The following is a 16,284-nucleotide window of genomic DNA, read 5'->3' on the forward strand; positions in this document are numbered from 1 at the left end:
GTATAAAAATGAGAAGAGAGAAAATGCGGAATCTATGTCATAGATAGACTTATGGTCAACCCGGTTTTTATGACAAAAACTCAGCGATGGTTTACATCGTATAGCTATGCGGAGTGAGCTTTTTGAGGGCGATTCAACTTTAAACGTATACATTTCCAACGTACAGAGAACAAATTTCCAATTTAAATAACACCAGTTAAACTGGTGCCATGTCAGAAAGCAAGAATTCGACATACGCAATAGTTTTGGACTGAGATACTTACTCTCAAAAATTGGAAGGCACTGGGTCAAAATTTGATGGCAGTTTTGGTTTGCTATCTTTCCTGAGCTAACTTCCTTTCCGTTCGGAAATGCTGAAGAAACAGCAATTTGTTTTTTGCTGCTCATTTTGTGCATGAAACAAGGTTATAATGTCATGATGCATTTTGAAATTTCAATATTGTTTTTAGAGCTGCTATTCCTATGAATACAAATAGTTAAAAAAACAGACGACAAACATTCGACATAACTGAGAGTTTGTGAAAAAGACTTTTAATATCAAGATCGTGCATTTTTATGACTGAACCCGACATTTGTTATTATCAAAAGGCGAGCTTTTGTGAGCCCTTTTCTCATTAAAATTATTTAAAGAAAATTTTAACGAAATTTTACAGGGCACTTCAATTGAGTACTTTTTTTGCACATTCTAAGAACTTATCATTATATCATAGCGAAATAAACTGAACTTACTCAATCAGAAACATCCCGGGTCGAGGTGTCCATTCAACGAAAAATTATGTAAGATAAGCGGTGAATGCAAAAATTTTTGTAAGATAAGCGGTGAATGCGGTGAAATTACATAAATCAGGCGGTGAATGCAGTGAAAAGAACTTTATCGCCTGGTACCGCTGAAATTACATAACTTCACCGCTGAATTTAGCGGTGAAATTACATAAATTCACCGCTTCGAAAAAATGTGTCCAAATTATGTAAGATAAGCGGTGAATGCAAAAATTTTTGTAAGATAAGCGGTGAATGCGGTGAAATTACATAAATCAGGCGGTGAATGCGGTGAAAAGAACTTTATCGCCTGGTAGCGCTGAAATTACATAACTTCACCGCTGAATTTAGCGGTGAAATTACATAAATTCACCGCTTCGAAAAAATGTGTCCAAATTATGTAAGATAAGCGGTGAATGCAAAAATTTTTGTAAGATAAGCGGTGAATGCGGTGAAATTACATAAATCAGGCGGTGAATGCGGTGAAAAGAACTTTATCGCCTGTTAGCGCTGAAATTACATAACTTCACCGCTGAATTTAGCGATGAAATTACATAAATTCACCGCTTCGAAAAAATGTGTCCAAATTATGTAAGATAAGCGGTGAATGCGGTGAAATTACATAAATTCACCGCTCAACTTAGTGGTAAACTTACATAAATTCACCGCTTAGAAAAAATTGTTAAAGATGGTTAAATTAATATGGAACCACATATATACTCTTTTTATGATTACAAGAATGTTGATTCCGGGTCAATTCTGCCTACTTCATCCCTGGTCAGTTGAGCCACCAAGAACAATTCTTCCAATTGTTGTTACATTTCTCATTTTTTAAGTGTAGTCTCTTTTGCAAACATTAGGTCGAGCTAAAATCCAGCCCTAATCCAGTCTTCTAAAAACTTTTGAGTCGAGCTTAAGTCTTTTGTAAACTTTTGGGTCGAGCTAAAGTCTTTTGCTAAAAATCTCTGTCGAGCTAAAGTCCAGCGTGTCTTAAAGTCCAGTTAAAGTCTTTTCATAGCTCAAATGAGGAGTCGAGTAGGGTCTTTTCATAGTACGTTTTGGTCGAGAAGTTTTGGTCGGTCTTTTCATAGTACATTACCTGATTTTGGTCGGTCTTTTCATAGTACATTACCTGAACCTGAAGCATTGTTCTCATTGGCTATTGAACGATGAGCATTATTCTTTAAGTTTCGGAAATGAGAAACAAACGCAGGCGGTAGAAGCTATAAATTTGAAGGGAACTTGTATTGCCTTTTGATAGACAGGCATTCATTCTCAGCAGTCAAAACTCTGTGAAATCACTAATCAATGCAATTATCGCCAGTGAATTTGTGCCTGTCAGTGCGATGTAACATTATGCGTTAAAGTTCTGAGAAAAGCCGCTTGCCCAAATAGAGAAAATTGGTCTGCCTCACTCGTTAAGAGGGAGGATAATAGTCAGTCCTTCTTCTAATTGGGGACACACACACACAATAAAAAGGAGCTGAGGAAAGTGTTTACGTGGTAGACGAACCTGAATGTACGCAATCAAAGAAGGAGAGTTTTAAAATACTCCAATAGCCAGTGATTTGATTCATCAAGTCTGACTGATTAACTCATTAAACTACTATGAAGTTAATAAAAAACTTCTAATTTAAAATTTTCTGAACAATGTGATCTAGGCAGAAAACAACAGAAAACATACGTCTAAGAGGCATCAAAATTTCTGAAGTTGAAGATTAATTTGGGAAACCTCCGTCGTCAAAAGGAATTACCACAATAAAGGTGCTTGCAAAATAGTTCGCGGGGAGATATGATTTAGATCAACTATGCTGAAAAAGGAAAATGGTACATTTTATTTCATCCAGCAATCTTGAAGGATTCATTGCTTTTATTGGAAAATATTGTTTTTGCTGAATTCTAAATTTTTATCCATTGCTCTTCTGCGAGCACATGGGATAACCAATAGTTTCCACAGTGAAAAATACTTTTCGCTCTTGTCAGTTTACTCGTTTACCAGTCAGTTTTCCAGTATGATTAGTAGGTTTAATAGTAAGATAAGCTATCACGACATCAAAAACCATTTCACTTACACTCTACAAGGAAACTATTCATCAGAACGCGCTTCATCTTACTCAAAACGCGCTTTTTTTGACCGTTTTGTATGGCAATTCTCAAATTCGTCACCTTCATTTTAAAAATTTTCCAAATTTTAATATTGATATTGTCCACAGTTAACAATTCCAGTTTCCAAAGTTGAAGTGTTTAGTTTCTACGATTTGTTAACAAATTGCAACTCAGGTAGATACTAAAGAAAACCTAATTGATAAATATTTGCTTCATTAGTTATATCGGGTTATGATCAATTCAAAATTGAGGATGAGAAGAAAGTTTTAATGATTTTCTTGTTTCTTCTGAGGATCTTTGATTAACCTAAAACAATCAAAGTGAAGCCACGATAAGAAATTTTTTAATGATTATTAGATGTTTTGTAGAGTTTTCGTTAAAAAAAGCGATTTCAGCTGGTGAAACTTCTTTATAAATCTTTTTTTTTCAAACTTTTAATGCTTCAGAGAACTAAACTGTTAAATTGAACAGCAGGTAAATTGAAAGGACTTGGTCAATTTATTTCTTATAGGGATGGGTTTTGTTCGAAACTAATCAAACTTCGAATGAGGAGAAATTGTTACAAAGGGTCAATCTTTTTAAATTATCTAAAGATTCCGCCACTTTTGCTGATGTAACTGTAATTCTTGTGTTTTATTATTTTTATACTTTTTTTAACTTTTTCTGCAACTATTTATTTCTGCAGTTTTGTTTCTTCAAATTATCTCTGCATTTTGCAACGATGAAATTACAATAAATTGCTTTGAGCAGGTAAAATTTCTCTGAGACTGTGTTGGCATGAAAACAAAGAATTCAGATAGAAAACTGATTAAATTGTAAGCCGAGGCCACGGAAGTGATCGATGTCTGGATATTCTAGCCAAATAATTTTCTCGAATTGGAAGCTAGTGCATAAAGACTCTCATAAATCTCGTTTTTTAATTTCCTGGCGTTATTGAATTTCAAATGAGCACTAGTCCCCGCCTGTTTGGATGAAATTGCTTAACAAGAGGCTCCTCTCTCATTGATTGAGTTCATTAATGATTCTTGGCGTGTTTCTTACTCATCAAGAAGTTGATTCAGCTCAACACAATCGCCCAGGAATAGTTATCTTTACATTTTGTCCCGTATAATCGGGTCGCTAACTATCAGACAAGTTCAAATATTTGCTGCCTTCAACTACGGAGCTCGCGACTGACAACAACATAGTAGCAGACCCTCGTATAATGACAACAGAAAGTGACTAAACTGCTCTATCGAAACAGTGAAATGTACCACTAACTGACTCTTTCTGCTATCAGCTAACAACGACATGCGCAGTAAGGCCTTCTTCAGAGTACTCGACAGACCGAACAAAACTTCGATTGCCAGAGGGATGACCAAAAATCCTTGTAGAGCATAGCTATTTTCATGCTGAGTATATTTTCGATCTTCGAATTCATAGCCAGACTTCTCTGCCGCATGAGTAATAAGGTTTCGGTTGCAGAAAGGATGTCATGGTTATGTTTAGAGCAGTAGATCGGCCAGATTTCCAAAATAACAGATAGAGGTTTCCTGGGCGTGAGTTATTTTCCGCAATGAGATTGCATTATTCAATTACTGGGGACGAGTAAGCTGCTGAACAGGCGGAAGCTATACGATCGCGAACTCTGTCGTGCCATGAAATCGCATCTCCCCTTCCATGACAGGACAAGGCATTGTCACCAAATGTGCCCAATGTAACTGAGCTGTAATAATGACATTTCTTTTATTGATCATAAACCGCAATCTGGAGCCTGTACTTGACAGTGACTTGGAATTCCCTAGCCGAAACGTGTAGACCCAGAGCGGGCACTGGAGGCGCAGCAAGCCATGCGCCACAATGACGCAATCATAATAATTGGAGACTTGCTTTTTTCCCTAGTTGACGTATGATTTGTTATTAGGGCAGCAAGTTTATCTTTATTAAGTGCTTCTTGGATCTTCATTTGCGTGTGCTAAAGCAGATTGAACGTTTCCAGACTCTGGTGTAACTCTTTAAAAGTGTCAATTTCTAAGTGACAATTGCTTGTTGTTTTGTTGACCAGCTCGAGTGAGGCTATAATTGAGCCCAAAAACGCTCCTTTATTTTGCTATTGTGGCTGTCTGACGACTAGTTCCGACCAATTGATCGGTAGGGAAGATCGTATCCATGCTTCAGCACCAGTCATTGAGCCAACAACATTCCTCTTAAAACAAGAAGCGACAATTCCTTTTGAACCAACAGCAGCGCCCAGATCTACAAAACCGTTTCTCAATTTCTTTTATACTGCCTGATCAACGAAGGGTAAATCTTTGGTTGACCACAGCTCAATTCGTCTTTTCTGAAGAATAGACCCCTCTCAGGACCTTCGTTAGCTAGGATTTCCAGCGTTTGTTTGATTTGATCTTCAGACCCGGCAATAAATCCATCATCTAAGTACCAAGTATGCTGTAACAAACTAGGAACTGAAGTCTTGATTTTTTGTATGATTGGCCATAACGTCAAGGAGAACAAAAACGGTCCCAGCGAGTCAACCTCCTTAACACCCAATTCTTTTTGAATGATTGCATTGTTACAAAAGAGTGGTGTGTGCTGGAAGTAGCAAAAACAGGCAAAGGTTGCAATTCCAGGAATAAATTCACCAGTCGCTTTTAAGAAATGTGAACGCTTGACTGAGTTAAAATCGTTTGGGAAATCAATTTGAAGCACGCCTTTGTCCTACTGAGCACTAACTATGTTTTCGTGTGTAATTTTTACGAATGAATGATTACCACAGCGCCTCCGCTAACGCCGACTCCCAATTGCAGACAAACAGCTCAATTGCTTTTGATTTAACTTCACTTGCCAGGCATTTGGCTATGAGACGACGCAACACTTCAGCAACTGCTATCGGACGAACCCCATCTTCCCTTTTGCATTAAAAGAATGTATTTTTATAAGAGTTAAATGAGAACTTTTTGAGAAGATAATTCTGCAAGCTGCATCTCCTGAAACAACTGCCGTTTAGTCATGTTGTCTATTATCAAATAAATTCATGTGAGCACCTAAAATTTGAAAATTGTATGCATGCAACTCTACTCATAGAAAGTTTAGCCTATAAGATGGTGATTTTATCCTGAGATTTCAAAGGTTTTTGATTAACTTCATTCAATTGGTTTTGAAATACCTTTTTCTGAAATGGACAGCTTTGTCAAAATTTTAGCACCCTATTTGTAAACTAAGCATGATGAGGTCCCAACCCAAAATCTTCTATTTGATGAGACAGATCAGCCCTGTAATCAGCCCAACGCACACGTGCTCAATCTGCGCCTAAAATTACATAGTCCAGGTGACCTTAAAAACACAGCACAGTATGAGAGTGATTCGAGCGCAAGACAGTCTTATCGGAGGCGATTTTTGTCCCAGGATCAGGATAGTCTGACCAGAATTTGTTTTGAGCGTGTATCATCTGATCTGAGCTCTGGTTAACCTGGTCTGATAAAAGAAGAGTTTTGGCATTGAAAAACAACTTTTGTTGAGATTTTCCAGCATGGTCTGATGGGGTTCTCCTCCTCTTTTGTCCAGTTCTGGTCCCGCAAAAGCAAAAATTCAGGTAAAATGACTAAAAAGCTCATTTAGATTAGTGTTTACAAGAAAAATATGCACATAGGTCAGCAATTTACTTGAGTCTGATCAGAGATAATTGCGAGAACACTTGAGTGTGATCAAAATTGAATTCGGGCGCACTTAAGTCTGACCACAAGTGGCCTTCGAGCGCAAGTCATTTTGTCGGAGAGCATTTCGAGCGCACTTGAGTCTGTTTTGGAAGGTTTGATCAGAAGTCATACTGGTCTGGGGTCATGTGGAATTATCAACCTTTGTCATTGTCGCTAGGGTTTTTCTAAAGTCACCGCGGACAACTTGATACAACGAATTAAGTTAAATTCAAAATTTCTGACTAAAACAAAAGCTCGTGGGTGAAATTTGATTAATTAGTTTAATTAGTCCGTTACCATGTAATCCAAAAGCTAAACAATTTTGAATTTAAAAGAAAAGATAAACCTGTTCCGATTCCCATCTCCACTTTATGACATCAATAGTAACTACCCAGATTAAAGTTTGCAATTAAATTAATTTTCACCTTTCAATTTATTTTTCCTGCTCTTTGCTATCTTCTTCCTTGTTATTCAAATGTCTTGCAAAATACATCTTGGCTAATTTGGCTGCATCATCCGATTCTGAACTTGCTCTTTTATCATTATCCAGATCAAGTTTGGATACAGACCCATGAATTGATCCAGACTTTCTCAAAACGTACGTCCCTAAACCCTCCCCATCCGTGCCATTTTTGGATCTTCGTTCCTCTTTATCGATATCTCCAACTTTGGTTGTCGACAATCTTGATGAAAGTTGGGGGGTTCCAAAGTTTCGAAGCACATTTTTTAGACCACTGGTTATAAAGATGTTTGAATCATCTTTCCTGTCCAATTTCAAAGCCGAAGGAACGGCTGAAAACTCACTTCGTTTGTCCAAAGAATCCTCGTTTTCATGTTTGGTTTCGTGGTTAGATAGTTCTCGTTTGAGAAAAGCTTTTAGAGACGGATTTAAAGTCGGTTCTGCGCCTCGTTTGCTGATGGCGCTCGGTTGTGAGCCGAAAGGATTTGACGATCGTCGATGAATCTGATTCGCATACGGTTTAATCGACTAAAACAAACGCAATTGAGAATAACGATTGGTGTCAATCAATCAGTTCAAAAAATGCATTGAACAGAATGAGCGACAAGAATGACAGTAATTGATTGAAAAATATATGCGAAAAACGACCGGACTTTGAGAGGAATTCTTCCTTCTGGTCAAATTCTAGCCATTCAACATTATAGAAAAACCATGCGAGGGCTATGATCAGAATTTGTGGTAACGTCCGGTAAAATTCCGGTCTTTTCTTGTACTTTTTAGTCTCCATTTAACGACTCAAGGCCAACAAGGAGATTCGTTAATGTGCGTTTGCACATGATGTTCCGACCCGCGCTCATTTACATTTTTGACTTAACTGTCAACCACATGAAGAGAAAATCAAAAATACATCTTTGAATTTAAAAAACCGTTACACAAACAACTAAATGAATTAAATATTGCCATGCCTCATTACAGTGCTCACAAGATTGGTCATTAACAAGACTGCGGGAGAAAAAAAACAAACAACAAAATGAGCAAAAACAAAAACTTTTTCTATGGCAAAAATTCAACATCTAAACTTAAAATCACCTAGTAACAAGGTTGAAATACTATCGGCTAAAAACTTAACTGCACAAATTAATTTTTTTGTTAATACAAAGCAGATGGGATTATATACTTATTAAAGTAGGCAAAAAGTTGTCAAAAAGAACCAATAATGAAACCAAATTCCAATATCAACCATTATTACTTAAACCAAATATTTTCAAACGTCTTGAAAACCATTAGCTTTTAACGAAAAAATTCTCGATACATTTACTAAAATCAATGACCAGCCAAATGACCTGTCTTTGGTTAGAATAAGCCACCAAAACGGACTAAAGATGTAGGAAAACTGAAATGGTAACAAACAATTTTCTTAAACACAAATTTTTGAAGCCATTAAAAGCTTTTGCTTTTATCTGAATTTTATGTTTTCATATTTTAAATGTTATTCAAACTAATATTATTCATTCGCGAATTTGATTAAACCGGAGAAAAGGAACATATATTTTGACCATAAACAAAAATTTTTTTAAAACGCATATTGTTCTAAAAACAAAACATTAGTTACGACATAATATCAATAGACACACTCATATTAGTAGTAAAAAAATAGAATGGGCCTCTCAATGTTGAAAAACAGATACAAATTGACAAATATAACACCAAAGACTAAAAAGTTTAAAAAATTGCTTTAAAAGAAATAATGTCATAAATTTTAAGGCTAATTGCTATAAACTTACTGCTTTTAGTAGCTTCATTCGTTCAACCCTCAGTAAGAGAATTATGAGAACGCTCAGCTTTTTAAGACTCCTTGAAAATATTTAAAAAAACGACAAAAACAGCAATTTGAAAAAAAAATACGAGATGTGTCGAAGTCGTTGAAAAATGAACTGTTCAGTAAAAAAAATTTCAATTTCAAATCATTTTTCAACAACAATGGAATGATGTTTTTGTAACATTATGCATTATGACTTCAAAACAAATCTGAAAATTTTTTTTTATCATGAAAATTTTGAGAAAAGCCGTAATATCAAAGCCATAAAATAAAATTAAAAAGCTTTCGAAGTCAATAAATAATAAGTTAAAATTAATTATGTTTCAATCATATGCATTGAAATTTTTCATTCTTATGTCCTCAACAAGACATCGCGTTACGTCTTATGACTATGAAAACAACAACAAATACAAGCAAAAACGGAAAAATCAGTAGAAAAAAAAGCGAGAAGAAAGTGTCGCAGAACCTGATCTATGATCCATTGAACATCTTCTCAAAACCAATGGGAAATATCAATATCAGGATAGTCTGTAAGTTTTCAAAAGGAACCAAAAATACGAAAAAAATACACAAATTGTTTTTTTTAATTATGAGAACTCGAGTCATAAAACAAATACTTAGCAGATAAAAACCGCTAGTCAGATTTTTATTGGTTGCATTAGAAAAGAAGTGGGCCCTCTCAATATTGAGATCGATTTACAGTTCACAGAAGCATCTGTTAATATTCAAAAACCGTTTTTTTTTTCGAAAAAATAATTTTAAAGACTTAATAGCCATAAGCTGTCCATTCAAATGTCTACGTTCCTACGTCTCTAGGTTCATTTCCTGCTCTTTAGAAAAACTATTGCACGTTTATTCAACGAGTCAATGCCATAGGACTAAAAACTTTTTTAAAATCTCAAAACGAATATCAAAATTCAGATAAATCACGATAATTCATAGTCGGAGTCATGAAAAAATGAGCGATTCTTTGAAAACGAATTATTTTTCATTGGGCATCATTTGATTGTAAGTGAGGTTTGTCATCAACAGAACGTTGGTTTGAAAACTGACCAGTCTCTAAGTGACTAGAAAAAAATATGAAATGTTTTTTTCAAATAACAGCTCTCAAATAGAAATCGAATTTTTTTGATAGTAAACTTCCGTATGAGACAAAAACTAGCCTTTTTTTGGCCTTTCATCTGTCTGAAACACAAAATTTTTTCATTTGCATTATAAAATATAATTTGAATTTTTCCAAAAATTACAAAAAAATCTGAATTTGAACGAAAATTATACTAAAAGTGAACAAAACATGCCAAATATCACGTGTTCACGCAAAACTCGAAACCTCAAAACCTCAAAAAAGAAAACGAAATTCAAAAAAAAAATATTTTTATTTCGAACTCTACGCTGGACGAGCTTTTTAGTGATACCACTCACATTTCTCTACGATGAATACATCGATCGGCCAAAATTGTCTGAACAAAAAAAGCCCATTTGAGTATATAGTTCCTCCCCCCACAAGTGGTGTAGGAACAAAGATGTTCAAAGATTGGCTTCATTGCAAGTTTGCGGCAATTAAAATATACTAATTTTCGTTTATTATATGGAAACAGACGTAGAGTTTATAAAAGGGGTTCTAATTCTTTTCGCCTCTAATCACTTATTAACACTGGTTATCTTAACACCAGATCATTTCGCCCGCTAATGCGGACCATTTGGTTCATCACCTCTTTAATTCTAAAAACACTCACCTTAAAACTGGTAAATGGGCCTTATAATGTGGTATTGTAGTATTACGAGAGCCGTTACAAATGAACGGATAATTAATCCCGCATTAGAGCGAACGTATTTAGGCGCTAATTAACCATTCTTTCGCCGCGCGCTAAACGAACTAACGCTTGTTAAGACTACCAGTACACTAGTATTTAAACAACTCAGTTCGACTTATTTAAATAACACAACTTTAGGCCTGGATCTCCTCGCTTATATCCAGGATAGAAAATGTACGTTGTTGAACGTACGCGGCCTGTAAAACCACAGTTTCTTTTGATTTAAATTACTTCTGCTTTTGACAGTTGCAATGCAGATCTTTCCCCCCAAGTTCAATAAAGATGAAGCAGATTGCTTCAGGGGAAAAGACAATAGAGTCTCATAAAAAGCCCCCAAGAAAACCATAATTGTTGCGGTTTTAGAAGAGGGGAAAAGCAGAAAACAGGCGCCTACGAAATCAATAATTGATGCTCTCAGCTTTTTAGATTTTTATTATTTTTTGGAGTTTCAATAATTTCTCCGTGAGATAAAAAAGAGTTAATTCTCTTGCCTTCTCGGCCAATAGGAAAATTAAGAAGCACCTCACTATGAACGTGAGTTTGTGATTCGCTCCCTATTGGCCCAAACGGAGCTGAGAGGAATTAATTGTTTCTCTCAGCGAAGTGGGACGGAATAAAATTAGAGAGACAAATAACAGAGCCAACGACCAGCAGCAGACAACTGCTTCATTTTTCTTGCAAAATAAATTCCTAAATTTAAACAGAGAGATTTTACTAAAGATTTCCAACTTAGTAAATTTTCCAACAGAACATACTTGTGAGAAATCGACTGGAAGAAGTTTCAACGACGCACTCGCTTAACAACAACACAATCAAGTAACAGCTCAACCCGGTTTAATCCTACTCAGTGTAAGCTTTTTCATTTAAACTATCTATTTAATTAATTGAACTTTTCAGCCCCCCAACTATTTTAAATTGAGACTTATAGCACAGACAGGTCTTAGGCATATATCTTTGCCTTCGATTTGTTATATCTTTTGTCAAGTTTGACTGGCATACATAAAGAGATCCCATATTGTGTGATCTGTAGAAGCCCAGTCAAATTTGGTAACTGGTGCGCCCAGAGGAAAGAATCACGCCTGAATTTTTGTTTTTCTATCCGATCGGATTAAAATAGTAAAATAACCACTACCACAGAAGTGAAAGCACACTAATAGACAAACAAATAGAGTAATTTATATCAAATTTACGGCCGAAATACAGTAAATTTACATTAAAATAGTAACAGGCAACTGAATCTTTGCTCTTGTAAAATTGTTTTGACCCGGTTGGGGGTAATCTATGTCCAATTTTTAGTTTATTTATATAACAATTGAAGTACTTCCACATTTTATAGTCAAAATTTAACCAAAAATCATCCCCCCAAAACCTATTTAGCCTAATTTGCACCCAATTTTTATCAAATTTATGGTTAAATTTTAGTATTTACAACTTAAATAACCAAAATTCAACCAGATTTTATCCCCCCAAAACATATTTAATTTGATTTTAACCAAATTTTCACCAAATTTATGGTTGAATTTTAGTATTTTCACTCTAAATAATTGAAAGTTATACAAAATTCATCCCCCCATAACCTGTTTAGTCTATTTCTAACCCGATTTTGACCAAATTTATGGGTAAATTTTAGTATTTTCACACTAAATAATCGAAATTTATACAGAATTTATCCCCCCAAACCTTGTTTAGACTATTTCTGACCCGATTTGGACCAAATTTATGGCTAAAGTTTAGCATATGCACTCCAAATAACTAAAAATTATCCATATTTCACCGCCTCAACACCTAATTAAACTAAATTTTAGCCAATTTTCACCAAATTCACAGCAGAATTTTAGCATTTTCACACTAAATAGCCGATTTTTAACCAGAAATCATCCCCCCAAATCATATTTAGAGTAACATATGTCTAATTTTTACTAAATTTTTGACCAAAATATAGCATTTTCAAACAATTTAACGTAAATTTAACCAGAATTCATCCCCCCAATACGTGTTTAGTGTAATTTATATCTAATTTTCTACACATTTAAGCACACGTTATTGCATTTTCACATTAACTAACCAAATTTTGGTTAAATTTAAGCCTTCCTTAATTGAATACTCACTCTGTTTTATCAATTAGTTGACCCGGGTGGGGTAATATTAATCAAATTTTAACCAAATAAACATCATTTTGACCTAAATTCTCAAATATTAACCAGATTTTAACAAAATTAACGTCACTTTTATCATAATTTAACGGATACTAATCACATTTAAGCCTTAAAAACATCATTCTTATCCAATTTTAACCAATATTACTCAAGAAAATAGCCATATTAACGTCATTTTTACACAAAATTAGTAAATAATAACCAAGTTTTGACCACATAAATCTCAATAAGGCTCAAATTTAACAAAGAATAACGGGTTTTAAACTAAATTTTATCCCCCCAACATAGATTTTTAGTCTGAAAATAACATAAATTGATGAGAATTCCCCCATTTTAACCGGTTTCACAAGTACAATTTCACCAATAAAGGTTTTAAACAGTGCATGGACCAAACTGGAATAGTTATTGTAGAACATCTTAATCTAACAGCAATAGAAAACACTAGAAGGGGTAAAATAACACGGTTTATTACTGACGGAATTACTTTCTTAGCTATTTTCTACGTGTTTGAACATAATTCTCCCGCTGATTTTTGTATAACTTATGCATCTGAGAACCCAAATTTTCAGAATTTACTAACTTTGTTAAAAACTAAAAACAGTGTGATCGAGATTCCCGCAGAAAATTTAGCCAATAATTAATTAAAAGAGCGTAAACTAGCCTTTTTAACCCAATCTGTACACAAATTTATCATAGAAAAGTTGTTGTCTCATGTTAAAATACGGTCATTAACAGACTCAAGCACTTTAGAAACAATATTTAAACACAATAATAGCTACAAAAATACTACTACTGATGTACTAAACATCCCGTACTAAACGTTTTTATACTGTCTTCTGTGTGTTTCATACAAAAATACAATAATAAAACAACAAAAACAATTGTTCTATGTTATTTATATGTCATATATTAAAGTAAACGTTCAAGATTTAAATATAAGTATTAAAGTACATAACGAAATATGCAAAGTTTCATATTATTTAACTGATCAGAACAGAAACTTTTTATGCATTTACCATCACTCTTCTAGCGAAACAGAGACTGAAATCTACATACTTTACAAGTGGACCAACCCAAACTTTATTGAACTTTTATGTGCTCTAAGAAATCAGAACAGTGTGATAGAATTAGCATAAACGTTATCATCTTGTGTGTGGATGAGCCACCAAAATATAATTCCCCCGTTTGGTTTACAAATCTCAAAAATCATTAAACCCAAATACATCAACGTTTCTCCTGACGATCCGAGTTTACCAGATAGAGTTAAATTACTTATAAAAACAGAATTTGTCACACAAATTAGATTTTCAAAAATAAACAGATTTCACCAATACTCTGTTGAATTTAAACACTCTGAAAGCATTTATCCTTGGTTATTAAATTTTACCGTTGAGCAAACCGATATTTACTCTTGGGTTGAAATTTTTAGCACTGATAACGGCAAGAACTTTGAATTTAAATTACAATCATTAAACGGTCCTAAACAAATAAAATTCATAACACAAAACAAACAGTTCAACTTTCTACTTTAGTATTAGTGTTTTATTACTTAATTGTTATAACAAAAATTTTTTCTACACTAATTACCCAAACTAATAGTACTTTCGTATAAAATATTCTTTTCATATACTAAAACAAAACATGGCAGCGAACGTTGTTGCGTACCCCGAAATAGCGTTAGAGAAATTTACAGGTTTAGACCCATCTGAAGATGCCCAGGAATTCTTTAGTTTAATACAAAGAAAAATCCAATTCTCACTAGGAACAAAAGATCCGGCGGATGCTGATTTGCAAGCAGCATACGACGCTAGACAAAAAGCATTGTTTGGTTCGGTTTTGCGTGGGCCCGCAGCCCAATGGTTTGAAACCTTAGCACCAGGTTTAGCATGGAACGAAGTTAGAAATCAGTTCATTGACCGTTTTACTGATGCAAAAGACAAGTTTAGGAAAAGAGTTGAAGTCGAGAGTATTAAAAGGCAACCAGATGAGTTGATAAAAAGCTATACACACCGAGTAACAAAAGCAGTTGAAAAAGGATGGACAGATCCAGATTTTAACAACGACCAGCGTAACGCTAATTGTATGGAGTACTTTGTAAGAGGATTAACGCCACCTGCACTCAAGCAAAAGGCACATCAGCGGTTAATAGAAAACCCAGCTACAACTTGGCAACAATTACAGGATCATGTAGCAACTAAAGACTTATGTTTTTCTGTTAGCAGTGAATTCACGGGTACTGCCTCAAGTAGTATCGACAATAAAATAGAAATAGAAGGGTTAAAAAACCAACTCACAGAAATTGCAAATTTAATGAAAGATCATAAAATAAACGCCACATACAACAACGACAATCCCAGATTCAAACAAAACCAGACTAGATTCTGCAAGTTTTGCAAACGTTCAGGTCACACAATAGCTTTCTGCTTTAAGTACAAGGACTTTAAATCGAAAACCGAAACTCACCTCAACAACGAGAAAAGTTCACAGATAATTATAAACGTAGTAGGAGCCATTCACCCGGTCAACAAAATTACAAATCAAACAATTATGACAATCGGAATTCTAGGGACAGACAAAGAAATAGTTATAACCAAAGTCAATCCAATTATCAAAACAACTCTAGATCAGACTACCGACATCGATCACCGTACCCATCAAACTCTTCAAACAATTACCGATCATCTTCTTACGATAACCGATCACAGGAACGAGACAATAACCATCGAAACAACTCTTACAGAGATAACAATAGGCAAAATAGTAGGGATAGACAAAGCAACGGTCCTCCAAGATCAGATAATCGATATCGTGATAGGAGTAGAGACCATGACCGGGATAGGACACCTACTAGACAAAACAATAATACTCATTCAAGAGATAACAGTGAAGGGCGAAGCCCTCGAGTTCACTTTACCAGTGAAACTTCCAGAGACTATTACAATAATGAGAATCATAACGACGAGTATTTAAACTAGACAGGTTTCCGTTCATAAACACTACTGATAACAAAGCAAGTTACTCACATATCTATATTAATTTATACCAACCCGTCGGAGACAAAAATAAAAATAACGGCTGAGAAACACAGTTTTTATTGGACACAGGAGCATCAAGCTCTATAATTAATTACCACACTTATCTTGAACTATGTAAATTACAACACATTGAGATGAAAGCTTCAAAAAATCATATTTTAGCGGTTAATGGTGAGAAACTAAAACTTCTAGGTTAAATTACTTTCAAAACTTCTTTCGACATTGAAGGAAAGTATCAAGTGGAAGTTACCACATGGGTTTCAGCAAAAGATGGTTGCAAGCCGAATTTGTTGGGAATGGATTTCCTTGAATCTACAGTAAAATCTATTGACCTAACCACTCCAAAAACTGATTTAAAAACTTACCCTGAAGTAGCCGTCACAATATCTAGATACCAAACGAAAAGCTATCCATACATTAGCTCTTACAAAATTGTAACTCTTGACCAGCAACTACCATTA

General features: G+C 34.8%; 2 protein-coding genes across 2 annotated transcripts in view; both read right to left on the bottom strand.

Annotated features, from left to right (window-relative positions):
- Positions 1-6,901, bottom strand: part of LOC142348032 (uncharacterized) — a 33,913-nt gene extending 27,012 nt beyond the window's left edge. Inside the window, exon 1 of the mRNA XM_075399199.1 lies at positions 6,886-6,901. Coding sequence (XP_075255314.1) covers positions 6,886-6,901 — 16 coding nt within the window. The remainder of the gene's footprint in view (positions 1-6,885) is intronic.
- LOC142348033 (uncharacterized) overlaps positions 6,795-16,284 on the bottom strand; it is a 66,257-nt gene continuing 56,767 nt past the window's right edge. The window contains exon 10 of the mRNA XM_075399200.1: positions 6,795-7,527. Coding sequence (XP_075255315.1) covers positions 6,973-7,527 — 555 coding nt within the window. The 3' untranslated portion in view covers positions 6,795-6,972. The remainder of the gene's footprint in view (positions 7,528-16,284) is intronic.

This window comes from Convolutriloba macropyga, chromosome 10, assembly GCF_964194025.1.
Source record: "Convolutriloba macropyga chromosome 10, txConMacr16.3, whole genome shotgun sequence".
NCBI lineage: Eukaryota > Metazoa > Xenacoelomorpha > Acoela > Convolutidae > Convolutriloba > Convolutriloba macropyga.